The 27,760-nt window shown below is 41.0% G+C and overlaps 1 protein-coding gene across 2 annotated transcripts in view; it reads right to left on the bottom strand.

The window, feature by feature from the left end:
- The window catches only part of nf1a (neurofibromin 1a), a 102,902-nt gene that overhangs the window by 53,126 nt on the left and 22,016 nt on the right, over positions 1–27,760 (bottom strand). Inside the window, exons 5-29 of one of the 2 annotated variants that reach the window (XM_047335433.1) lie at positions 26,734–26,840; positions 26,323–26,390; positions 25,445–25,520; positions 23,093–23,250; positions 22,790–22,963; positions 19,270–19,398; positions 19,083–19,157; positions 18,860–18,991; positions 17,585–17,722; positions 17,322–17,435; positions 13,486–13,565; positions 11,917–12,040; positions 11,536–11,782; positions 10,557–10,630; positions 10,007–10,090; positions 8,395–8,781; positions 5,796–5,935; positions 5,037–5,159; positions 4,751–4,834; positions 4,538–4,654; positions 3,597–3,778; positions 3,289–3,500; positions 3,031–3,192; positions 2,837–2,934; positions 1,330–1,465 (exon numbers count right to left, since the gene is read on the bottom strand). In XM_047335433.1, the coding sequence (XP_047191389.1) occupies positions 1,330–1,465; positions 2,837–2,934; positions 3,031–3,192; positions 3,289–3,500; positions 3,597–3,778; positions 4,538–4,654; positions 4,751–4,834; positions 5,037–5,159; positions 5,796–5,935; positions 8,395–8,781; positions 10,007–10,090; positions 10,557–10,630; positions 11,536–11,782; positions 11,917–12,040; positions 13,486–13,565; positions 17,322–17,435; positions 17,585–17,722; positions 18,860–18,991; positions 19,083–19,157; positions 19,270–19,398; positions 22,790–22,963; positions 23,093–23,250; positions 25,445–25,520; positions 26,323–26,390; positions 26,734–26,840 (3,421 nt within the window). Of the gene's footprint in view, positions 1–1,329; positions 1,466–2,836; positions 2,935–3,030; positions 3,193–3,288; positions 3,501–3,596; positions 3,779–4,537; positions 4,655–4,750; positions 4,835–5,036; positions 5,160–5,795; positions 5,936–8,394; positions 8,785–10,006; positions 10,091–10,556; positions 10,631–11,535; positions 11,783–11,916; positions 12,041–13,485; positions 13,566–17,321; positions 17,436–17,584; positions 17,723–18,859; positions 18,992–19,082; positions 19,158–19,269; positions 19,399–22,789; positions 22,964–23,092; positions 23,251–25,444; positions 25,521–26,322; positions 26,391–26,733; positions 26,841–27,760 lie in introns of both variants that reach the window. The other variant, XM_035622816.2, reaches the window with a different exon arrangement.

Below are 27,760 nucleotides of genomic sequence, written 5' to 3' on the forward strand. Positions count from 1 at the left end.
GGGTCTACAAGACTAAAAGACTATTCTCACCAATACATGATGCAGCTATTTAAGTTAGTATAGGAGCAATATAGATTATCAGTGTTGGATCAGTGCATCACTATTTCTACGTAGGCCTGAAACAATTAATGAACGGTTCCATAGAAAACAAATTGACAGTAATTTAACAAAAGATAAATCATTAAAGCAAATATTCAAAACATTTTCTTGGTACCATTTCTTATATTCAATTTTGGCTGGTTTTCTTTCTTTTTCTGGACCAAAATGATCAATCAGTTACAGGAAAAGATATATTTCAGCTCAATTGGATGGTGGGAATTATTGTTAGCTGCATCCCTATCTGTCTAGTATTTCCACCACATATGCTCATATTGTATCAGGTTTTGGTCTAACTGAAAGCAGCACTTCTGCTGAACTACAGTGAGGTCACAGTAAGCAAGGAACTATCATGAGGGCAAAAGCTAGGAAACAGAGTCCTGTTTTAGAATCACATACACGCTGCAGTGTCCCATGGTGCTTCAGCTCTTTTAAAATCATGGGTTGTTAAGACTGAGCACATGGAAATGATAAGAAGGCCCCTATGTATCGCTCCAACCAAGAGCATGTCATTGAAGATTCAGTACATTGATGCAGACAGCAGTGAGTAGAACACCAGAGAGTGGAGAGGCAGGAGCTTGAAGTGACACTGCACACACAGGGCAGGGGATGTATGGAGTCAAATAAGGGTCATTAATATTTTGAACTTGTGCAATAATGTTGAAAAATAATTTCACACCCTGCAGTTGTGTATCACCAAAAATGCATTCACGTATCTGAATGAGTGAAGTTGAAAAACCTTTTGTAGCTGTAGAAATATTTTGGACATATGCAGGAATATTTTCAACAGTACAGTTTCACAAAGTCAGAGAGAAAGACATGCAAATGCCTTATCTGTGCATGTGGCACTGAAGTTACCAGCTCAAAGTATGAGCAGCTGTCCAGTTGGCGCAAATGAAGCGTGCCCCTATCCTGCCACCGCTCTGCTAACTGCTCACAATATCCTAGCCTAGCCTATGATGCTAACCGGAAGCCTCTCCTCTTAGCACCCACAGCTCACGTCGTCATGTCCAGTTGTTGCTGCTACTGGAGGTAAGGGCTTGTGAAACTTTGCTTTACAAATTCACATATTCAGATTTTTACATGCACAAATAAGCTGATATACAACCGCAGACTGTAAAATGATTTCGGTCATTTTACAAGCTCAAAATATTAAGAACCCCTATTTGACTCTAAAGGAGAGCAGGAGCGAGCAATGGTGAGTGGGAGAAGGGGTGGGCTGGGGGACCCTACCTGATAAAGACAATGGCAGACACTGCGGAGCTGTGGGGGGAACTCGCTGGATGAACCAATGATAGCCTGGAAGAAGCGTTCAGTGATCTGCAGCAGGTTCCTCTGGTTCTCTTCCAGGTTCTCGCCTTGTTCCAGCCTGATGAGACACACAAACAGCTCCAGTCAGGCCTCATGTTCCAAAGACATCTGTGCTTAGTTGGATACAACTCTGGAAAAGAATGAGTCACTTATGAGTCAAACAGTTAGAGTATATTCATAGTTATAGTGACAATCAGGAAATCAAATCTTTGTACAAAGAGAGAGAGAAAGGCACTGCTCTACAGTGATAGTGGTAAATTGGTTCATTATGAAACTGTGGCTGGCTGCAAACGTCTAGGTAATTGATGGGAAACAGACTGCACACAACTTCAAGTGCTCAACAAGAGTGAGGCTGATTGACCTTTTAACATCTAGATACAGATACTGGGCCAACACATGTTCTTATAACTTCTATTCAAACTTTAGACAAGTGGTCATGGCCAAACATTCTGTCATTTCTGTGAATACATTAAAGCTATGCTTTCAAATTCAGGCATTTGTCATTGGAAATAAATTGCAATGTGAAAACTTTCAACACTTCTGCTGCCAGCATTAAAGAATCTACCAGATCAACCAGGTCTGAAAGAATTCAGTCCTGTTTGATTTGGCGACACCTACAGTTGCTTGTGGTATCATCAAATGCTTCTTAACACAACAGGTCGCGGAGTGTATTACTAGTACACTCCGTGTACTAAGTGCTGAGCTCACTGACAAACACAACATTTCCTGTGACTGCTTCATGAGTCAACTTGTGTTTCACAGGTCAAATGTTTTAGTAAGAACCTGCAGCATTAGGAAATGTTCCAGTGACTTAACAGACATTAACATGAAAAGATTGCACCTTTAATGATACAAAGCAAGTCAGTTTTTTCATAATTTGAACAGTGTTGTCAGATGTTAAGCACAACAGTGACACATAGTTCACTGCATTCTAAATCAAACAGATTACAAAGCATGTCATGTTATTCAACTGAATATTGGAAAAATAACCCATTGATGTTGTGATATTTATCTCTACCATATTAACATATGGTATACCTTTTCAATGTGCAAGTTCATCTAATTAAAGGTCCACTTACTAATTTGTTATGACCTCATTAACAACCAGCCATGTGCCTTCTGACTGAAACAGAGTATTGGATAGTGGTGTGTCAGTGAGGGGCAAAGAGATACATCTTTTTTTCCAAAAAAAAGCATGATTAACAGTAGTTTGGAACATTATGTGTTTTACATATTTGTAAAAAACATATTTGTATATGTGTGTACATATATACACACACACACACACAAATATTTTTTATATATACACACATATATGTATATACATGTACATATATATATACACATATACACATACAGTTATGTACACATCCTTCTTAATATGAATTCTATATGTCTATACTGTCGGAGCAGCGATGCAGGTGCTCACCTGGTGGGGTCCACCTCAAAGCTGATGTGGTCAGGAGTGGTGATCACTCCTCTTAATAAAGGCTCCAGTAGCTTCTGCAGGTACGCTGCCCCATAAACCTAGCATAGCGTAATCCAGCATAAAATAGGGTGAGGCATTTTGTATGTATTCAATTTGAAGTTATTTCATGACAGCAGTTCAGCGGTGTTTTCTACCTTGAAACAGAAGGTCATAATTTTGCTGGCTAGGCTGTTTCCTCTGAAGAGAGTTTGCATGGAGTCAGCCAGCTCCACCTCTTTAGAGAACATGTTCCACAGCAGCTGGTAGAGCAGGTGCCGGGAGTCAAACAGTGTCACCAGGACTCGGGCTAGCTCATCCTGGGAATAAAAGAAAACGCATGTAAATCACAGCAAATATTCACACTATCAACACAATATTGGCAACCCAATCCTAAATCAACAGGGGGTACACACCCACTGAGATCCAGGAACCACGTTAGCCAGAGCCATGGCGATTGGCAGCTCTCCCTGGTCTCCCATCATGGTGACCAGCTCCACCAGCCTCTCAAAGCGGTCAGCTAGTACGGTCTCCGCCAGCGTGTCGAACTCTGTTCCCTGCTGCAGGATCTTGGTCAGCACCTCCATGAAGGTGGCTCGAGTCTGCAGGTCCTTGTGGTAGCCCAGACCTAGACAGGAGGAAATCAACATTAGCACTCCTGGGCAAACATCTTGGGGCACCACACAACCAGCTGAGAGCAGTAATAATACTGTGGCTGACTTACCAATCGAGTGCATGAGGCCACTGTCTACGTTAGCATTGAGCAGGTTGGACATGGCTAGGACGGTGCAGTGGCGGAGCGAGGCCAGTCGGCGAGACATTCCTCTTTTGCGTCCCCCCACTGCCTGGCCCTCGTCCTCCACCTCACTGCAGTCATTCAGCAGGTTCATGAACAGGGTGAAGTACCTGCTCAAACGACAACGGCTCATTTATCACAAGAATCACATACAGAAGTTCAAATGTCTTCAGTAGGTGCACTGTTGATCTGATCTGTTCTTGTACAGGGCGGGTGGACCACAAACTGATAAAGAAGGCAGATGAGTTAGCTTGTACATTTTGTGTGTAAAGCCATAATTCTGAAGAGCTGAGTTGCTTAAGGCTGGACAGTGATGCCCACGAGAGACCTGGAAAATAAATGTTCAACCCATTTTGTGTAGTGTCAACCCGAACATTTGTTTTAATGTTTGCACTTAACTTATTAATTTCTAATCGATAGCGTTTCTTTTGAAAAAATATGGTACATCAATATCAAAATGCATACACAAACAATGAAATTCAATTGTGATCAATTCTCTTAGCAGGGCATTGTCATCAAACTTGTACAAAGACTTGTATTAACTAAAGTGCAGTGTAACACCAGTAGCACGTCTCCCTGGTCTAACCTGGTTACACCCCTATTTCATCCAGTTTTGCTTTGTTGTAAATCTGATTTCTCATTTTAAAAAGGACCTCGTTTTTTTACTTCTTAACTGAACACAAAGTTTCCTCTACATGTCTTAACATTTGATGAAAAAAGCCAAACATAGTCCTGCTTTGTATGGCCACTAAAGCACAGCTGGCCAGGGACTGTGCAGAGGAGCCATTTTCATCTCCAAATCACTTGAAATAACAATGCACTCTTATCAAGATACATTCAGGATAAAATGTGTGCAGATGTGTTCTTACTTGAGAAAGAGCTGAGATTTGGCCTCCATCAGCTCTACTCCGTCCCCCTCCTCTGGCTGCAGAGGAAGGCCAGCTAACAGAGACACCACTGCCTCCATACTGGCCTGGTCCAGGTCTCTGCATAGCATGCAACACACACAAACACACACACAGTGAAGCAGACGTTCTCGCAGTTCCTTACAATGTATTTGAGTACATGTTACAGAGGTGCACCTTGTGAGGCACTTGATGTCATCATCAGCAGCTTGGTTGGAGGTTCCCATCACCCAGTCTGTCAGGTACTCCACCATCTTGTTCCTACAGTAGTAAAGTAGTAGTACAGAGTGGAATGAAATAGGATCTGATGATAACATGATGTGTTATCACTTTCTCACAATTTGAATGAATATATTTATACAATTTAAAGTCCAATTAGCAAAGAACAACAGTGGCACAGGAAGCTTGTGTGGAGTCGTAGACTGATGATGTGTATCCATCACCATCAGCTGTTTTCACTGACCTGAACTTCATCTCCTGGCAGAAGGACAGGTCGTCTCTTCTCTCCATCATCACCTCCACCAGTTGGCACAGCTTGGTTTTGATCTGGATCGCATGAACCACGTTGCCCAAGATGCGCACATACCTAAAGGCAGGGATGGAGCACATTGGTTCAATATGTTCGGTCTTAAAGTCAGTTAGTAGTGAAAATTATGTTCTTTCTTTAATCCACATTTACTGATTCTCAACAAGCTTTGGCTGCCAAATATATGTACACAAAGCCTTTCATTTTAAGTACCATTAGCATTTTCAGATTATATCTTGAGCTGTTAATCCTGCAGGGTCTTGAAACATTTTTTTCCATTCTCTAAGATGGGGCTTTTCTTTCCCAAGAAATATGTAAATATGCTGTATTCACTTAGAGGACCAGAAGAAACATCATGTATTCAGAGATCACAAGTGGGATATTGGTAGCTACTAGCTAGTTGGTCATAACAGCTAATGGCTCATCGACTAACTTATTGTGTGGTGACATTGTTATTACAGACAGTAGTCCTTAGCAAACAAGCCTATGAATGTTCTAAGTGAAACACTCAGGAGCTACTGGTCAAAACCACAACTACAGAAACCTTGGAAGTCAAAGGTTTCACTGCTGTTATGGCCAATATAACTACTGAATATCAGTGCACTGAAAATAGACTATGTGGAGACTGGACATTAGTCGTAGCAATCCCCTGTTGAACTGTCAGGGACGTAGAGTAAAGCAGTGTCTGGCCCTGACCTGACCAGGTTGAGCATCATGGTCTCGATGCTGGCCTGTCCAAGGTGCTCCGAGCTGCCCTCTGTATGGCTGTCTAACAGGTTCTTCATGATGGCTATGGTCTGCTCCACAAATTGGGTGTTAGTGTCGTTGATAGGAACCTGGAAACAGGAAAACTAATGAGTGCATTTCATAAATGGGGTTCCATACATATTTTAACATGACAGCAATGATAGTAACAGTAAATATTACAATAAATTCCAACGCTTTTGAATTTAGAACGACAATGACATTTCAAAAAAGTGCTGTTACAAAGCAGAGGAAGGAACTGGTTGAAAGATAAATAAAACAGCTGCAATTCTGACGAAAAAGATTAAAAAACACAGACACATGCAGATGTCGACAGTTCAATAAGCAAGTCATTAGGGCTGTGCCATATCATACAGTCCTCGATAATACCGGTATACATTTTAACATGATAAAAAAGTGTGATATTGCGTTGTCAATGATATAGCGACGCAATAACGTATGACACGTGCATGCCAGGCCGGGCAGCGACAGCAAATAAAGCCACATGTTGCAAGGACGTGACTATTCGCCAGGCCCAGGAGGTTTTTATTCATCTGCCAGGACCTGTCTGTCTACATCATGCATCAACGTAACGACGCCTGTGTTTGGATGCCTGTGTTTCCCCCCCGAAATCACGACAACAAAGAGAGAAACAAGAGTTATCCAAAATTGCTAACTGCCCCTTTAAACCCTACTATATTATGGGATGTCGCCAAAGCTGTTCTCAGGGGGAAGATCATTGTCAGGATGGTGTTGAAAAAGACAAACCCCAAAAATTGTCAAGACTGCACGGAGAATTGAGAGATGTAGAACAAGGTGTTAATAAAGAGCCTTTTATCATACACCAAATTAGAAATACTGAGTAGGACATAGATAAAATACTTAGCGAGGGAGTAGCGAGAAACTTAAGGTTTATGATAGAAAGATATTATTTGGCCGGCCCCAAAGCAGCAAAATTCGAAAAGATTTGGGATCCTGTTATAAATAGGATGAAGAAATTAATTATAGACTTGTCTCACCAATAACAATAGATGAAATGGGAAAAACTATTTCAAGCCTGAATTTGAAGAAGCACTTGGGGGCAGCCTTTATTGGGGACCTGTTTGATTATATTCTAAAAGAAGACAGCAGGTGGTGAAATTCTCTAATACAGGCACTCCTGACACGGTGAAATAACAATGAAATAACAATGGAGATGTGGCTGACTGCCTGAGAGACACATGTTGGAAACACTTGATCCACTGGAACTCAGCTAGACTGCTGGAGGGAGGAAGGAGAAACCTTGGCAGGGCTCTGCTCATGTTTTCTGGTCTTGTCCCTCTATTCTGACCTTTTAGAAGAACGTAGCAACAATCATCTCAAAAACACTGGGCTTTAGTATTTGTGCAACATTCAACTCTGTCTTGGACATATCCCTGAGGGGATAAGTAAGGACGATACTTTGTTTCTCATACAGTACATTATTGAACACTAAACAGCACTCTTTGGAACACATAACTAGAGATGCACCGAATGTTCGGCCACTGAAACTTCATGATGGAATTAAGGTATGACTCCAAGATGTTTTTTGGAGGTCTGCAAATGATACATGTTTCATCCAAATTTCAACCAGCATGTTGGGGCTTCGGGATTGAATTTTTGTAGGGGGCGCTTTATAGCCTTTTTTAAATATCCATGCCAAAGACCAAAACAATTTAATGCCTGACTACATTTGATGCACATGCAAAGTTTCGTAAGTTTTCAAGCATGTTTAACCCTAGGATTTTTGTTCACAGCGTTTTGTGTAGACAAAGGCTTTTGATAACTTTTTATCAAAAAGGTCTAAAGATGAAACTGACCAAAAATGAAGTTGCTGTGGTCAAATCTCTAGGGAGAGTATCACCTGCAAATGGCAAAAATTGCATCAAAATTGTACATTACATTCAAAATAGCCGACTTCCTGTTGGGATTACGATATGGCTCCAAGACACTTTCAATGAGTCTGGACATGATACAAATGTGTACCAAATTTTGTGCATATAAGTGAAACTGGATGTTGGGGCTCGCTTTTCTAAATCTAATAAGGGGCGCTATAGAGGCATTTTGTTAAAAATGTATTTTAAGCTAATTGAATCCCAATTTTCCATGAGTTTTTGAGCATGTTTAGGTCCTCAAATTGAGGAGCAACGCACAAGAAGAAGTAGAAGAATTCCTTGCATTTCTATAGGGCTTTGAATCAGTCGGGGCTCGGCTCCTAAAAAGGTGATCAAAGGAATTTTGACATGTCAATACGTAATATCTGCCTTGTGCTCCACGCAGGAAACAACATTTGCTAATTCAAACACTGTAAAATAGTTACGAAAGTGAACAGTTGCATCAGTCCCCCCGACATGTCAGGGCCCAATCAACGCTGAATTAGTACTTTCTTTCTCTAACAGACAGATTTGGGATGTGGGCATCCAACAGTCGACTAGATATTGACTATATTCTACACTATCTCGTCCACTTTTATACCAACCAAATGCAAACCAAGTTGTGAGTCTGAAGAACTGTTACATGATTACACACTCACCGGTCCTTGTGTGTCAAAGAACTTTCCAATGCTGTTCCTCAACTTGTTGAAGAGCATGGGGTAGAGGGCGGGGCTGAGCTCCAGCCCCAGCAGGTCTTTAACATTAGAGCGAACATGGAGTCCAACCCTGTCATGGCCACACACAAGCAGGGCCAACAGCCGGTCCAGGAAGCGGCTAACGGGCGTCTCACTAGAGGCCGATGAGGAGCAGGATGCAGCTGACGCCATGGAGTTGGACATCTCGCAGGGGCCCATGGAGATCATGGAGTGTTTGCGCTCACTCATGGGACCCATAGGTGGGCTGTAGGTGGCTGGGCCTGGGGTGCTGCGTTGATGGAGACAAACACCGCCAAGAGCACATAGGAAGCCCGTCATGTTGATCCACTCCTGCTGTGGGAGGACACAGAGACACTGAGCGGCATGTAGTATTCACCACAGTGTGTCAACGTTCAGCTGTCAGCATGACACAAAACTGTTGCTGTGCCTTTATGTTCAAATTAACACATCAACCGCAGAAGCCTAGCAACAACTAATGCTGTGTTCACACCAAATGCAAATTAAACTGCAGGATCGTTTGTGTTTACTCGCATGAGTAGAGGCCCGGGTTAAGGCCCGGGTTAAGGGCCGGGTTAAGGCCCATAATGCTGCCTGCCTCCATGACTGTGAGTCGCTTTGGACAAAATTAATGTAATGTCATTGGCTTTCGCCGCAGTGCGCCACGCAAAATATTTGCATGAACCAAAAGACACATATTGAGAAGTGAATATAATGTATCAGTGGGTAATATATATTTGATTGATCTGAATTTATTTAGGAAATCCTGAAATAAGTAAACTCATGCCCCTCTGGGCCTAATATCGTGTAGTGTTGATATTTATCACATTTTAGTCATGTTTATCCTTCATAGTTTTAGTCGACGACAACTGAAAAAGTTTTAGTTGACGAAAAGTGATTACAATTTAATCGACTTTTAGTTTTCTCTCTTTAAAATAAATTAAATTAGGCCAATATGAGTATCGGGAATTGAAATCAAGGTGACAGTTTGTATCAATTGTTGAAATTCATGAAATAACGTGTGTGTGTGTGTTTGTGTGTGTGTGTGTGTGTGTGTGTGTGTGTTTGTGTGTCAGTCATATCTCGAGAAGCGTTCATCTACTCAGTCTCACACTTGTCATGTGTGTTGTTGAGGGAACAAGAAAGCGCAGCGCTGGACAAACGTTACGTAGAGACTTCGTCAATCGCGATTCTCCAGTTCAGGGTTCTGTGTACTGAGTCTTGATTCACCGAAACAGTTTGTTATTCACATTTCTGAACATGAGTCAGTGCACGTACAACATGAGCGGAGCGAGGCTGTAGTCTGAGAAGTGCTCTGCTAACAGGGCTAAACACACACAAGAGAGGTGAGCTGTGGGTTCACCACTGCTGGACTTAAATATCATTTTATCTTAACACTAAACATTTTCCTCCCGTCTCCTCTCGTCAACGAAAAAAACATTTTTTTATTATGAAAGATCTATTTTTAGCTCGTTGCATTTTTCGTTGATCACTTGATTGACATTTCAATCATGGAAAGGGGAAAAGTGAGGAGCTATCTTCTCTGTAACATCCCTACCTGCCCATCATCAGCCTTGTTCTTGGGAAAGTTGAGAATCTGTTTGGTAGCCTGGTCCCATTTAGCATACGTGTCCTCCCAACCCTAAAAGCAGAAAAACAACAGATACAAAAATGATGTCAATGGTAAATTGACTGTATTTATATTGACATATTCACCACTCAAAACACTCAATGGTACAAAGCATTTCTATATACATCCCTGTTTCACACTCGGCGGTCAAGGACAGTCTGGGGTGCTTCACAGTCAAAGTCACTTTCACACGCATTCATACAGCATTTGTATATACAGTATTTTTTCTATCACATATAATTCATTCACTGCCAGCAGAGCTGTCAGGGGCGATTTAGAGTTAAGTGTCTTGCCGAAGGACACGTGAGCACACATCCTGGAGGAGCATGGGGTTGAACCATCAATTCAATTAAATTTTAAAGCACCAAATCACAACATCCGTTATCTCAAGGCACTAACATCAACATGTGCTTAATGCACATGAGCCACAGATGTGTTTTCAGTCATCAAACCAACAGGAATTTGAACAGAAAGTTACCTCGATATTTCCTGGCGTGGGGTGCTCTATCCTCCTTAACAAGGCCATCACCCTCTTCTGCAAGGTGGATCGTCCTGTGGAAAACAGAACCGCACAGGTCACAGAAAGGCCAACAGATGTGTAAGTACCTTCGCCAAGAAAGTTATGTTTCCACAAGTCTGTCGGTTGGTTTGTTTGTTTGTTTGTTTGTCAGCAGGATCACACACAAACTACTGAATGGATTTCCATTAACTTGTTGGAAGGATGGGTCAAAAGAACCCGTTGAATTCTGGTGCAGATCTGGACAAAGGCGAGGATCCAGGATTTTATTTCCCAACTTTAACATTTAACTTTTTGAAGATGTCAACTTAACTTAGGCAAGGGGCCACACCAGAGCGTAAACTGTCAGGTCAGGACCAATCCCAGATTCCGACAATTAAGCAATAAATACACATACGACCAATCTAGACTAAAAAAAGGTGGAACAATCATGTGAGCAATAATCCCTACTCAAGGCCTGAACCAATAACTTGAGGCATGTTTTATTCAAAATGATTGGTGTGTGCGTTTTGACCGGTGCTGAGTATATAATCCAGGTACCCACAGCCAAGCTGAAGCTGGAGCCCATTGAAATTCCATTCAATGACTGATTCTCCTCAGATGTAAGACCACACCATCATCTCATCAATGTTGACTAAAGTACTTCTAATAGCTTTTTAAGTTGATTATGAATGTGACCTGACATTCAGTTGGACGTCTGTAGACAGCTCACAGTGACTACAAGTAAGGTGACTGAGGAACTGTTTTTCCTTTCCACTTAAACTCAAAACTTATTTTCTCTTAGGTTAACATTTTGCAGAATTCATTATTTTTGTGCATTACCTGTGAGACAATTTTGTTTGTTTGATAAATTTCAGGAGCCACTGTGAACAAGGGGTAGTCTTGAAGGTGGGAAGCTCTCAGACCTAAGGTTGAATAGGGTGTGATTAACAATACTGACCCGTTCCCATCAAGTTGCTCACAGAGGCCAGTTCACTGAAGGTAGGGTAGTTGGGCAGGATGTTCTGTACAGGCACTTCATCAGCAGCGCTGCGGATGTCAGCCTCCTCACAGAGGTGGCGGAAACAAGACATGGCCACCAACACCGCCTCAGTGTCTGAACTCCACAGGAACATGTAGAGACACACCTCCAGCTTTGTCTGCGCCTGTCGGCAAATGGGAATCCCACCACCAACAGTGGCACACTCCTGCAACGATCAAGGTGCAAACATACAGTTTACACACAACTTCTCTCATAGAGAGGGGGACACAAACAAATCTACTGTGATGATTTGTAACTAACAAAGCAGCCTGTTACTACAGCTGAGACACAGGACGGCACCTTGTTTTTGAGCAGGAACTTGTTCCTGCAGATGAGGATCTCCCTTAGCCACTTCAGAACTTCTGTCCCATTCACCATCTGCTGGCCAATCAGCTTGCGGCAGATGAGGAAGAGCACCTGTGAACTGAAGAAAGAAGAAAACAGGACAAACAGGAGTCATCAAGAGATAAAATATTGTAGATAATTTGGTTCTATCTGTTACCTCAAGTGATAATGTTTCCCTTACTTATAAAGCCAATTGTTCATCACATTTGATTGGCTGAAGTATTGTCAGGCAAAAGTTTAAATCTTTATAAAAGTATAATGAAAGCTTATTTATTCATGTATTTGCAGATGAAATGAAAAGAATTGGAGGAGCAATGCATAGTGTTGTATATAGGCTACTAAATATACACTATATATAGATATATATATATATATATGTGTGTTTCATCATAAAGGTTCCCACGCAATGCACTTTCTGAGATCAAGTATGAGCCACGCTGTTTCGTAAGTTCGGCCGTGAAGTGAGTTTGTGTAAAAAATGAAGGGAGCTGTTGAGATCAGTTGAGTCTATTCCCTCTAACTAGTCCAGTAGGAAAGCAGATGCGCATGTGTGGGTGAGATTCTTAGTTTTTTATTTATTTATTTTTACAAAACCCCGTAATTAGCAAATGTTTATGGTATGATAACCGTCATATTTCATATGGTGGTATAAAATGAAACCGTATATGGCTGCAACCCTACAAGGGACTGTGAATTTTTAGGTCCCTTGGACTGCCACTACATATGTTGCATGTGTCACACAGCTATCTGGACATTTCGACACCTTACAGAGTGTTACGCTCCAGCACATGGCATCTTCTGCCAGCACCAGCAACAGATGAGTGAGTCAGTCCACCATTACATAGACAATTTGAGAGGCTGTTTAGGTCACTGGAGGAGGAATAGATAAAGGATCAGCTAGCTGATCACACCGACACCCCAAACTAACGGAGAAGTTCCTAATGTTAACTGACAAGTAAGCCCTAGCAAAGGCTCCAGTTTTTAACATTGCAACTGGCTCCCTCCAGACACAACAGATCCAGAGCTTATTCATATGCCCTACTGCCCCACTCCAAGCCACAGTCTCCCTTTGTGGACCTCCGGCACAGGACTCTACACTCGCCGAGCCCTGCCGCTTCATCCGGGAGGCCCATTGAAAGTCCCAGAGGATTATATATATATATATATATATATGTGTGATTCCTAAAATGCCATTATGACAAAAAAATGTAATTGATATTTTACAGTTTTCAGATTAACTATAAACAATAAAACACAAATACAACCAAACATATATAAACATTAATGCGCATCTTTTCTGCATTGTTTATTCTGTAAAATAAAAGTTCTCACATCAGCACATATCCAACATAAAACACTGAAACAAATATGTAAGTGAAAGGCATATCGGCAAACCAATATATTGGCCGTGGACAATGGTAAAAGACTGAATGGCCTGCTTTGTGAGTCACAACAGACAAGTGCATCTCCATCTGTATGACTTGATTATTTCATTTATGGAAACATGAAAAGACTGTTGAGTACCTGATGTCCCAAAATGTCTCTATGGGGGCATCGGGATTCCACAGCTCTATGGTATCTGGCTGGTGTAGAACCAAAAGAGCCTAGAAACAGACAGAACAAAAAGAACCAGGACGAGGAGATACAAGCAAAGCTTTGTTCAAGAAGGATTTACAGTAAACAAGTTTCACAGACTTAAACTTTAGAAATGTAAAGTCTCTCATAGATAATGAATGCACTTATTTGCCTACATTTTTGACGACGGCTATATTTGTAATTGAATTTTATAAGTATATTTCATCAGATTTAAGGAAGCAGCTTCACTGTTTTTAATGCGCTCCCGTTTTCATTTTCAATTTGCTGTGTATATTAATAACACTAAGCATACATCATTTTACACATCTCTAAATCCATCACAACAAACACATTAAGATGACTAGGTCTGATGAGAACACTCTTTTGAACACAAACACGGTTTGATTTCCAAACACTTCTACACTCAATTAAACTTAATGATGAACCTAAAACTACCTGAACAGTTAGTAAGTTTTTACATTTAAAGTATTCCTGTCATTTGAAATGTATACTTACCCTCTTTCCTGGCAGGCTATTCATATGAAACATCCGCCTGAAGTGTTGATAAGTCAGGGTATCTCAGCCTGTACTGCTTCAACTTTTACTAAGCTTTTTGGTCTGTCATAAATCAGTCCAGCAATATGCATCTGAAATTCTTATTATTCCTATTAAAAGTTCAATGCTATATTTCTTTGATGTCCTAAGAGTGCAATTATAGTCAGGTTCAAGTATTTGGACATTCACACAGAAAATATTTTTCCATATGTACACAACAACAATCTATTTGAAATCAAACACAAGATGTGATCAAAGTGTAGACTTTCGGCTTTCTCTGAAATATTGCATTAACCAAATAGGAATCATAGCCATTGTAAACGCAGCCCATCCATTTTCAGAGGTTCAGGAATAATTGGACATTTGTAAATATGAGGGGGGGATTTTAATTCTTGGATGTTGTTAAATTGTGTTCTTAAATAGTGCGTATGAGTGATTTAGGAGAATTCCCACATTCATATTCTGTGAATTTGTATGTATACTTTGTATTTTGAGATTTCTTTCAAGTACGCACAGAATTTGAGTAAATAAGTGGAGTGTCAATCAAACCGAGATTTTCCACTTTTTTCACCACTTTGAATAAGTAATATGTATATAAATAAAAGTTATAAAAAACTATATATATAAAGGTCTCCTCATTATGTTGAAATTATTCTGTTTAATCTGCAATTCAAATCATAATATAATTCTACACGTATTCATGTTCCGGTGAAATGTTGTTGCACAGTGGCCAGGGGAGTGCACATCTTTGGCAGTTTGCATGCGAGTGGCGCAGAGTTGCTGGCCTGTAATGTCAGTTGTTGAGTGTCGCCATGGAAACTATTTTCGGATCATTTACCTAAATTTCCCTCACATTAACTCACGGCATCTCTAGTCAACCTGCAGACAGGAGCATCATACAACAGGTGTCACATTCTCACTGCCGTGGTAAAGACAGTGGATTAGCCTTCTCACAGTTGGTGGTAAACTGCTCCACACGTCAAATCATTTTAGCATGCTGCATTTTGCATAATATTGCAATAACAAAGGTGCACTGAGCCAGCACCAGCAACACTCACATGACACATATTGTTTCATCCAGAACAGTGATGGATACTCACCCTGACTTCCCTGCAGTCATTGATAACCCATTTTCATATCGATGCATTTCCTCTTTGTTTCAGTGCGACTCACAGGTGACTCAGCGTTAACAGATCTGCTTTAGTCCTTCACTTATAATAATAATAATTATTATCAGCATCCCGCTGATGCTGCTAAGATATAGACTTTCATTTATGGATCTCTGAAAACAGAACTTCAATCTCTGATCTCACAAACTTCTTCTTTTTAATTTTTAATGCCGTTTTCATGATTGAACTCTTCCTGACATGGGGCAGGAAGGCGAAACCTAAAATGGTATTTTTGGGACATTAAATATGCTAATTTGCGATCCTCGTGCACGATCACTTTAATAGGCACAGGTGACATTGACCGTTTTTATGAACGTAATTTACGCATTTTCTGGTAAGAAGCGTTTGATGAATCTGACGTGGTCTGTTCCTACGAACTTTGAAAAACAAGGTAGACTGGATTGAGAACACAGAAGAATAGCCCATTGTTATGCCTTGAAAAGATCTTGGGTTGCTTTCACAGTATAGGGTCATTGTCCATCCTATCAGTCTTGCTGCATTTGGCTGAATCTGAACAGACTGTGTAGCCCTACACACCTCAGAATTCATCCTGCTACGTCCATCAGCAGGCAGACCATTAATTACCACCAGTGATCCAGTTCCACTGGCAGCCATACATTCCCATGCCATAACACTGCCTCCATCATTTTTGACAGACATTGTTAAATATGATCTTATCAATTTGTCATGGAATAATACAGGAAGAGGCCATGAAAATGCTTGTCAGTCAAGTCTCCAAATATTTCGGAGCCTCTGAAAATGAAGGGACTATGAGTATAAACTGAAGTCATTTTTAAAACGTATACTATAATACTTTTGTATCCCTTTTGTTGATTAAACATGGTTTAAGGTCTATACTTAAATCACATCTTGACAGCTTCATTTCAAATTCATTGTGGTGGTGTACAGAGGCAAAATACAAACATAAATCTGACTGTATGTTCTTCATGTCCATAACGGTTATTGAAAATATGTTTGTTGAGAAAGAAGTTGAAGAAAGAAAGATAGATAGATAGATAGATAGATAGTAGGGGTGTAACGATACAGGTATTTGCATTGAACCGTTCGTTATGGGGCTTTCGGTTCGGCAAACGTTACGAGCCGAACCATACGTTGTAATTCTAAATACAGCTTCAAATGTGTGAAATATTAGATTCTCAGAGCCACTGCGCTCTACAAGCCAGTGCTCCAGACTCCGGGGAGGCACGCTAAGCTAAGATAGCTCGGTGCAATAGACATGTCATGACAGACATGTCAACTCATTTATGGCGACATCATGCTGCGTGTCATTATGTGGAACTAGATGAAAACACGGAGCACCACACACGCTACAAACTATCCTGCAGCATTTAGGAGGCGTTCAACTGATTCAAACAAGGAAAAACAAGTAACGCCGGCATTTGGTGCATTTATAGCCGTGGATTCCTGCTTTGTAAAATAAAACAATAGTCCACACTGAACCAACTGTCCGAAGCACTCGTTGATCTGACCACGGATGGCAGCAGGTCAAGGGCTACACAAGCTAACGGCACACTCCCTCACACTGTAACACTGTTACTAGTCTGTGAACATCTGTCCCTAGTGGAGAGAATCTTACACTGCGGGTGACTGTCACATCAAGCAGATCTGTGCTGTGTAACCACAGAAAATGTGGACATTATCATCTTTCTTGTGGAACAAACTTGAAACTTGAGTAATAACAGTTCCATAAATAAACACGTTTCTTTTGTACTTTTCTTGTTTGTATTTGTTCATAACTACGACAATACTACACGTTATTTTATAAAAAGATCTGCTTTTGTTTTGTATGCTGCTAGGAAGCACACCCCAGAAGATGGGTCATTGTTCAAAGTCAAAAAACCTTTCACATTATTATATTATCTAAAAATCAAGGACATTTCTCTGGCATTTCTCTGACTCGTTACACCCCTAATAGATAGATAGATAAGATAGATCAACTTTATTGATCTCAAACTGTGAAAACACAAGTACGAATTTGGCACATGCTACCCTTGTCCTGTGCCATAGAAAGAGAAGTTTTAGTATGCTATGGTCTCTGACCTCCATGGCTTCTTGTGACAGCTGGGTGGTGTTGTTTAGAGGCACTAGCTGCACCAAGCCGGTGATGAGCTCTGCTGTGCTGCTTTGCATCTCTGGGGCTTGCTTCACTGGGTTCTAACGCAAAACAACACACACAAGTTCAGCAGGCATTTGTCATTCCAGTTTAAAAAAAAAAAAAAATAGATCTGAAGCAATTTAACACAAATGCCTTCATGACATCTGTGTGTGAGAGTCTTTGTGGCATGAATGTTGTGCAGACTCACATGCAACAAGAGTTTGGGGTCAGCATGGATGAGTTTGACCAGAGCAAGGAGGAGGCACTTGTAACTTCGAGTGTCCAGGTCTGTGGTTTTCTCTTTGAACTTAAGGCTGGTAGTCATCTTCCCTTTGAATGTCAGACTCTGTGGGAGGGCAGCAGGCACTGGTTAGATTCATACAGGGTTAGAGCATCCAGAGACTCTTTGGACAATAATACACGTTCTACTTCTCAGTAGAATCAAACTGTAATAAAAATGTGTCCACGTCTCAGTTCTGTCAGACACAAATGGAATAACTGCTAGGCCAACAACTTTCCATAGATGACATTCTCTCTTTGTTTTACTGGACACAAAAGATGTCAAGCTATAACTAGAGACATTCCAGTTTCAGCTTCTTTCAAATCCTTTTGCGAACCATCTGTATTCTCTGGCAAAAATGTGGACATGACTGTCTGCACTTCCCCGCTCTATATGCAAATAAACACGTCCATCATTCCTGTTCAGAAAGACAGTTTAACTGTGTCAATATGTGTATGTAGGGGGTGAGACCAAATGGGAGAGAGACAAGCAGATGCTTAGTGAGTCAGAGCGCTGTATGCAGCTTTAAAATAAAATACATTTCTACTCATTTGCAAAAGTAAAAAAAAAATACTTTAAGGAAGATCAGGAACCTTTGGGGTGGGACTAGTACTGCAGTGTTGAAAATCAGTCGGTCCATCTCCACAAAAATCTATTTCCTTAATAGATTTTCAGGTGTTTAGAATATGCTTTGTTACTCGTGGTTGTCTGTCTTCTGATCAACGGGAGCTCTGGAAATCTGAATCTCCTCTGTTTCCTGATATAGTGTGCTGGAATTATGAACAGTTTTCAATTTATTACTGACACTGTGGCAAACTGCCAGAGTCCTGCCAGTTTCATTATGATAAATGTAACCATAATGACACATTTGCTCTGCTTGTTTAACTAATAATTTATGATACAGACATCCAATGACTAAAATCTGGCTAAAATAAATAGTTAAACCACCAAGGTCTAAAAAGTGATTGAAACAAACACATGTTGCAGTATGATGAAGATGCCAGAAAAATTTGTACATAAAGAACAGAATGTTTAATACAGCCTAGTCAGTCAACCTTTTTTTCTAATAGATAAAAATTACAAATTATACTTTTAATGTATCCTTTCAGGAGTTAAACATCTTCCTTCAGTCACAAAGTGGAGTCTGACTAGGATTTGGCATGTTGTTGGTAAAAGTAATACAGCATGTTGTTGTCCTCTCACCGGTGTCATGCGCAGTGGAGCGTGGGTGCTGACGCCTTGGATCACCCGATTGAGGGTGTCTGAGAACATAAAGCGGAGCTCTCCAGAGTGGCAGTACACTGTGTCGATCTTAGGCCACCAGTCAAGATGGGACTAAAAGTAGGCAACAAAGGATGACAAATGAGATGAAAATAACACAATTATTCTATCATCACTAATATGTGGAAAAGTTCTGCGAACTTACGTTAGTGATTATTCTGTGCAATGAGTTGACCAGGACAAAGTGAAAGGTGGAGGGGGAGGAGGAGGACAAACAGACCTAAGAGACAAAGAGGAAACACTCATGACAATCAAATAGAGCTGCAGCTCCATGCCGTTAACAAAGGGAAATATTACAAACAACAAATAAATGTCACTGCTTTTCAGGCCACCTTAAAGTGCTGGTTGTTGTGAGGACTGATGCGGAAACAGGAGACAAAGCAGTCCATCATAAGTTCCACGTCAGCATTCTGGCTGCCTGTACCTCTCCAGAAAGGTTTGGCTGGGTTGAAGAGCAGAGCCTGGTGGGACAGAGGGGCAAAAGTAATTTTAGTCTCCTGGAGTCTACTCTGGACTGGAGTAGATCACAATACTTTAATAAATAATCTAAGAGATCTTCATCAAAAGATATTTGTTTATGTTATGTGACTAGAATGAAGAAATGACTGTTGGCCTGTATATCTTTATTGGCTTTATAGGCCTTTTTCACCTGCTTCCGACACATCAACTTCCAGGACTAAATATGTACTTAATGCCTTGCTACCCCCCTAAGGGAGGGAAGATAATTAAGGTCAGTGGTCATAATGTTGCTGCTGATCAGTGTAAGTATTTTATATCATTATAAGAATTAGGGGTGGGTGTATATATCCCGATTACTTTATGGGGCATTTTTTTCCCCTAAAATCGATATGATTATAATTTTTTTATGGTTTAGCAGACGCCGATAACGTGACGCTATAACCGTTTCTGGAAAAACAGCCAATACAATTCCAGACCACCAGAGTTAAGACCTGCACCTGTACTTTTTAAAATCCATAGTATTGGAGCGGTGGTACGTTATACTATCGAGAAAGTTTTTCTTGGAGACAGACGCTCCTCAAATCTACAAAAAGGTCATGTCTGAATTTAAGCTGAGCTGAATGAGTGGCTCTTATCTGCGACACATTGGACCTTCCAGACCACCGAGTCCTGTGTCACCCTCACAGCCCACTAGATTGCAGGTGATTGGTCATTGTCCTCTCACGTCCTCCAGAAAAGAGTCATGCAAGTCTCACACCGGCAAACATTGCAGAGCTGTCGAGTAGAACATCTTAGAGAAAGACGCTGCTTTAGCCACAGACATTGCAGCTAATATGGTTTCAGTGAGAACTGAGTAGGAATAGCTTAATAGCACCTAAGGCTTTGTACATTTTGTTTATGTATTAAAAAAAGGTTAATTTATAGGTCCACCTTGGTGTTTTGTGGCCTGATTTTATTTATTTTCTAAAGGCACCAGCTGGGGCAGCTGAATAGCGCTATTTACTTAAAGAAAATTGTAATAATCGATTCTATCAAATCGCAATGCTTCTAGAATTGTAATATGAATCGAATCAGCACCCAAGTATCATGATACAATTGTTATGTGATTGGTATGCAACTACGATGTAATTAGGGAATGCAAATTGTAAGCGCCTTCCTTAACTTATATTCAGAAAATGTTAGCGATTAATCAGCAATTACTTGTTAATGAAAACGTAGATTTTTCCTGTGACGAAAACAATACAAAATTTCCTCAATCAAATAGTGTCTCCGCCTGCCATAACACCTTTTCTCCATAGCAGATGCACATTTGTGAGACCGAATGTGATGGAATGACTGTTGTTGCACACTTTAGTGTGGTCATTGTGGTCAGCGCAGTATCCTCTGGAATGCGCAAATATTCCTCTCTGAGCTCCAGGGTTTTAGCGGTGTCCTGCTAGGTCAGTTTGGACAGGACGGCAACCACAGGCCACCTCTGCTCCAATAGCCAGTCGAACATGTCACAAACAGAATTCCACCATGCCTCCACCATTTCCTCCTTTCACAGTTAGAATCCAGGTTCGAACCAATAAGGGCCTTTTTTTTGTGGAGTTTGCATGTTCTCCCTATGCTTGTATGGGTCTTCTTCAGGTACTCCAGCTGCTTCCTCCCACAGTCCAAAGAAATGCAAATTGGGGTTAGGCCAATAGGAGACTCTAAATTGACCATAGGTGTGTTCGGCTCTGAATGTTGGCCCTGTGGAACGCTGGCGACCTGTCCAGGGTGAACCTTGCCTCTCTTGGCTGGCTCGAGAAATAAAAAGTACCTGTTCATGCTATGAACGAATGTTATCCTGCATTCTTCACAACAAATGTTTAGTAAAATTTGTGGTGTTTCCTCCTCTGGTCTACACAGATTTGGAACTGTGGTCACGTCATCTATAATTCAGAACGACGCGGCCACGACGTTACCTAATTCTGCAGCTTGCCGCAAATCAGTGGAAAATCATGGCTCGCCAATTGGAACTCGATCGCTATGTGTGAAGTACCAACAACACGATGAAAGTGACTCGCAGAGGCCCAAAATCCTGTAGCGTGAACTTTGCTGTGACTGGCAGTGAGTGACTGCGAAACCCGGGTGAGGAACTGTAGCACAATAACACAACAACATTCTTCCCCCATATTCTCTGCCTTTCCCTTTTCTGTGTTTCCGAACAAATCATCTTCAAGAGTGTTTGCAGGACTTGTTTCTGTCGTGTTGTGCTTTTAGATAATGAGTGTAACCTCGAGCTGGCTTTACTGCCAAACCACATATTAAAGGGGCAGTAAACGATTCTGGAGAAAGCTTGTTTCTCTGTTGTTGATGTGAATTTGCTCCGGCCGGGCCGTGAACCCGGGTCCTCCGTAATGGGAGTCCCAGTTGCAGTACCCATCAGCAACTGGGACTGCAACTGGGACTTAAGGTGTTGATGAGTGATGTTTACAAACTACACATATTTTTTGTTTTTGATTTACAGAGCCATGGCTGAGCCGAAAACACAGATTGAGACACAAAATGTGTATTGCTTTAGAATCGCTTACTGCCCCTTTAACACGTCACGTTTTTTCTCTCAGTCCACCCAACACACAGAGCTTACACCCAATTCCTGTTTCTCACATGTATTGCATAATTTCAAGTGTAGCTTCTCACATGTGTATTCACGACAAAAAAACAGAGTCACTCGTAGATGATTTCTCCTGGTGAAGGATCGTGAAGTGTGTGTAACCACCCGTCGCCAATGATTCATGTAGTGTGTAGAGCACAACGATTGAATCCTTAAGATTACAAGACAGCACTTCGTGTAGAATGAACAGGTCAGCTATTCAAGAACTTTTAAAAACGCATCGTGTGTCCGAGGCATTAAGGACATCAACACCTTTAACAAATAGGCTTGTTGGAGTCTTTCCCCTTTCTTTGAGAATCTCGTAACACGTGGTATCGAAAAAATATCGAAGTATCGATACTTTTGACTACCGTAGCCCCGATGTAAAATGGTTACATTGCACCCTCAAGTTACAAATCATTTAAAAAACAGTTAATTTGTTCTATTGTTTCATGTTGGTAGTTTCAGTGCTTCATACTAGTAACTAACTACAAATACCCCCATGTATTCTGTGGGTCATATTCACAGATTGTGTTAGGGACAAATAATACAGATAGGACTTTGGTTCATTTGTCAAAGAGCCAATCCAACTTGAGCAATTTGTTGAACCTTAGTTTTAGCACTTTGAGCTTCAAGAATTTGTGGGGAGATGTGGGGAAAATAAACTTTTATCTAGATCAAATACTTGAATTTTCTTGCTGCTGTGAACAAATTGCATACAAAGAGGGAAAAAAACTTAAAAACGGAACGGGAGAGAAAAGCACATTTCAGACCTTGAGATCCATGACGATAGACTGCACCAGGAGGAAAATGGTGGAGTGATCCTCCCAGTTGATATAGGTCGAGGCTTTACAGAGTTTGACACAGGCGATTGCAGCACTCTCCGTCAGCTGCTTGCTGCCACCCTGGCCTGCTAAAGCTTTCCTCAAACTGTCCAAGAACAGTTTCTGCAGACACAACAGGACAGGAAGGTTTTTATGCATGCTGAAGTTAGTCTGTGAGTGTGAGTGTGTGTGTGTGTGTGTGTCTGTCTGTCTGTGTGTATGTGTGCGTGTGCGTGTGTTCTTTCCTCCCACCTTGTTGGCTTTGCTGTCTTCTACAGTGTCTTTGGAGATGGTGTGTGTTATCTCTGGACAAAGGATTAGGAGGATGATCTGCAGGGGCCACACAGCTGCCTTCCTCTTGGCACTTTCTGCAAAGCTGTCCACCAGATCAAACAACTTCTCTGCCGCTTCTGAGCACACAAACCAAGAAACACACAGACACAGTTAAAGGAGACATATTGTGCTCATATTCATAGTTTTAATTTGGGTTATTACTTGAAAAGGTTTACATGCTCTAATGTTTAGAAAGCGCATCAGTTTCCTCATACTGTCCATTTCATGCAGCTCCTCTTTCAACCCAGGCTACTTTTACAGAGACTGAGGGAGAAATGTACAACTTTAATCTTGATCTTTTTTTCACAATCATGAATGAGGTGAAAAACTAGGTTGTTTTGTTTGTTGTACAGTCCATTGTTGAACACTAAACAGTATTAGTTATTTGATGTTGTGTGTTGAGTTATCAGGCTAACATGAAGCCTGTCAAAGAAAAAAAAGTAACACAACTCAATATGTACAGACAGACTGTTACCTAAAGCCCTTGGGCTTAGTTGAAAGGGTTGTAGTTCTGTCACTCATTAAACCTCTCCTCAGGGTGGATTGGGATTGTGTTCGTCTTTTCCTTTCTACTATTTCTTGACCTCAATGGAAAAAGTCATGAGGTCAAGGAAAGGTGTAAAGAATGATTCATATGACTTAAGAAAAGCGGTGCTCAGAGAATCCGACTCGACTTTCAATATACTACGTCATTATGCGACGGCTGATATTATTGATGCGTCTGTCGTGGTGAACTACAAATTGAGATGGACTACAAAAGCGCAGCTGCTCCATCAGATGTAAATTATTCATATGCAATGGTAACTTACATGATGGCGTGTGTACCTTCTGGGTCATATTCATACTCTTCTACTCCTATTTTGAATTGAATCATTTACGTTCGTGCAGGGCGCGTCATGTTAAATATCACTGCCGCAATGAATTGTGGGTATATTTCTCCTTTCCTTTCAAATAGGAAGGTCCAGTGTAACATATACCATATAAGGAGATAGGAAAGGAAGCATTGAAGCACATTTCCTAAGCATTGAAAGAATCAGTTGAAAAATTTCCAGGTCACTTCCAGATTTAGGAAACTTCCTAAGCAAATTTGACAATTCGAACATCCCTCAGTCTCTGTGACAGGACAGGGCTCTGACAGACACAGACACACAGGTCTCTCCTCAGGATTGGGAAGAGCAAAGATTCATCAAAGAAGAAAGCATTCCTTTTTTTCAATACGGATAGCAGCACTGCTTACATCAGAGCTTATGTTTACTATGACTATGGCCAGTTTAATCATGAGTTTCAGTACCCATCCCTAGACCTAAGAGAGATGCGTCGTCATCCCTCCCATGACTAAATGCCTGCTCTGTTTACCTATCTCGTCTGTTTTTCTTTTCCTTTGAAAATACCTCAGTAAGCTCATTTTAACTACTAAATGACAAAGTAATTTAGCCTAGTGCCGTTAACCAACTGAATTCCGTAATGCATGCACGGGGGTAGATACTGGAGTCACCGAAGCATTGGATGAGATGACTGATTGTTTGGATTGAAAATTTCTTTTGACCGTGGCAGCTCCGATTTTGCTGTGGCGCGTACAACTAAATGCCTTGCAAAACCTCGACGCCACACACAACTGTGGCCCTTTTTGTTTCTGACTCCACAACACAATGTGACGACAGAAGAGCAGCAACAAAAAGTACCAAACAGTTGATTGTGGGAAACCAACTAACTTTGATATCTTAATTTCTTTGTTTTGTTTGAGCCTCATTATAATCTTGTTTACTTGAATAGTCACCTCTTAACTCCTCATCATCAACAGGAAACCAACCTCATTATAAATTCTCAGTCAGCTGAGCCACATCTGATCATTTTTGTGCACAGCACAAACAGGACAAACAGCTGCCCAAGAAAGTTAGTAGCAAACTGTCCAATTACTTTTGAACCCTTGCAATTTGGGCTCTGTGTTAAATGGTCATATTTCCCATACAGTTCTTTCTCTATTGATATGAACTGACTAAAATAAAGCAGAGACTAGGCACATTAATGTAGTATCAATTACTTTAGTTCCAAAGTGAATGTGCTGAAGCCGAGAGAATGAAGAACAAAAAATGTGGAACTGTCCAAATACTTAGTCTGAAATGTCAAGTGTAAAAAAATATCAATATGTTTTCCATCAAAAAAGATCTTATCAAAGTGAGAGAAAGAGAATGTCAGGTTTGACAAATCTCTCTGAATCTTTATTAAAAGAAAAAAATCAATTTTAAGTGTAGGGTTTGTCTCTGTACATACCTGCCATATCTGCCTGTGGTCGCTGGTAGAGCATGGTGAACTCGTCAGGGTAATTCTCCACCCAGTTCCAAAATGCCTGCATGAACATGTACACACATAAAGCTGTTGTGATTGTCCACCTCTACACAGACGTCAAAGTTAAGTAAGAGGCACAGGGCTTAAAGCAAAAAATAGTAGGAGAAAGAAGGTAAGATAATTTCACAAAATTAATACATTTATTACCTGAAAATGAACAAAAACAACAACAAATGGAAGATATGATATATACTTTGGTGGTGTAAGATCCAAAAAAACATAGCCTAGTGAGCTCTAGGCTACAAGCCAGATGGATGACAGCTGTTGATCATATAGCAATCGGTGCTGCATCAGCAGTGATCCCGGAATACCGGGCCATTGTGGTGAAGAGGGAGCTGAGCCGCAAGGCAAAGCTTTCGATTTATCAGAAGATCTAAATTCCAACCCTCATCTATGGTCATGAGCTCTGGGTAGTAACCGAAATAATGAAAGTACGAAATTTGTTTTGGCTGGGTTCAGGCTTAAAGAAAGGGCGAGGAGTTCACACATCCGGAGGGAGTTCTGAGTAGAGCAGCTGCGTCAAAACGGGCATTGAGGTGGTACGGTCTTCTTGTCAGGATGCCTCATGGGCGCCTTCCATCGGAGGTTTACTGGGCAGGCCCAACTGGGAGGCGACCCCGGGATAGACCCACAATTTGCTGAGGTGGACAACATAACCTATCTGGCGTAGGAAAACCTCTTAAACTCCCTGGAAAACCTCGAGTAGAGGGATATCGGGGCCCCTGCCCTGTGCCAGAAGTCCATTCCATTACATATGTCAAGAATTACAGTTAGAGACAAATTCAGGATGGTAGAACAATTACCTTCTCTAAACTGTTGATGACTGCTAGCTGGGCAGGCTTTTTGAGAGCTCTAAACTTCAGTGCAGTTTCTGAAAGAAACAAACATTAGATCAAACACAGAAACAAACGCAAAATAAACACATGCTTCACAAACCTCCATCTTAATGTCTTTATTTTTTAATTTTTTTTAGCATCTAATAGTTTAGGAATTCTTTACAGAAAGAACTCTTGAAGAAAAACTGACCCAATTCTTTACCTGGGGCTAACAATGGATGGGTATATTCACCCAGCATTGTGACAGTCCAGTAGAATTCTCAGTGGCCCACCCCCCAAGACCAGTTCTCAGAAAATAAGACCATTACATGTGAAACAAACTATGGGTTTCTTTTGGAGTCGGTTAAAATAAAACTTTTAAGAACATCAGAAGCAAACCTTGAAGCAGCCTCTTCAGCTTGGCACAGTCCACATTGATATACTGCATCAGCTCTATGTCATGAACATCCACATTGTCCTCAGAGCACACCGTCAGCTCCTGGAGCCTGACAAAACACACAAATGCACACATGAATTCTGCTATTAAGGATGAAGTTGGACAGATCAAGAAATTAACTCATATTTTTAGCCTTCATCTGGAATTGAACATTACTGGAGCCAGAGTATTCAGAAGAGTATCCCAGCGAAAACAGTGAACGCTGCATTTTAATTATTGTAAGGGTGATGGTGTGTTTACTCAATTATGTGTTGTATGTTATTGTTAGTCAGCATTGTACAGGGAAATATTTTCATTGACTTAATCAGTATAGTCACCAATCCAACTGATTTAATTATTTTTTAAGTAATTAAAAAATGCTCAGAGGGGATACCATACAAAATGATAAGGGTCCCAGTTACACACAGGTCACCAAAGTAATGGTTATGTTCAGTAGTGACTAATTGTTTCTGTGTTTGTGCTACAAGTACACTGCTCCCAGAGCTCCAATTTTGTGAGGGTCTATAGGGCTAACTCAGGGCTGGGCGATAAAACGATAAAGATAATTTTCAAGAAATAACTTTTCCTCGATAGGAATATATGACATGGTCGACATAACTTTGATCTAACTAATTGCATCCATGTTTTGACAGACAGCCCGAACAGTCAATGATCATGGAGGTACGAGGTGGTGGGTTACGAAATAACAAGACTGCGAAGGGGGGGCTCCAAGCTTGCAAAGAAGGCTACACACAATCCCAAGAAGTGAAAGACTACGTAATGCCATGTTTATCCCAATCAAGTAACTGCTGGGTGATGTAAAGTATTTGGCCTGGGGTTTCGAACCGTCCACAACCCTACCTCAGACCTAGACCATGAAACGTGAATTGTGACAAAACCAACACCAGATGTAGTGTTAGTTTTGCCAAACGAAGTTTGGCTTATGTTCCCGGCTGGGAATATCACTGTCGCGCAAAATACAGGGATAAC

This window comes from Scophthalmus maximus, chromosome 11, assembly GCF_022379125.1.
Source record: "Scophthalmus maximus strain ysfricsl-2021 chromosome 11, ASM2237912v1, whole genome shotgun sequence".
Taxonomy (NCBI): Eukaryota; Metazoa; Chordata; class Actinopteri; order Pleuronectiformes; family Scophthalmidae; genus Scophthalmus; species Scophthalmus maximus.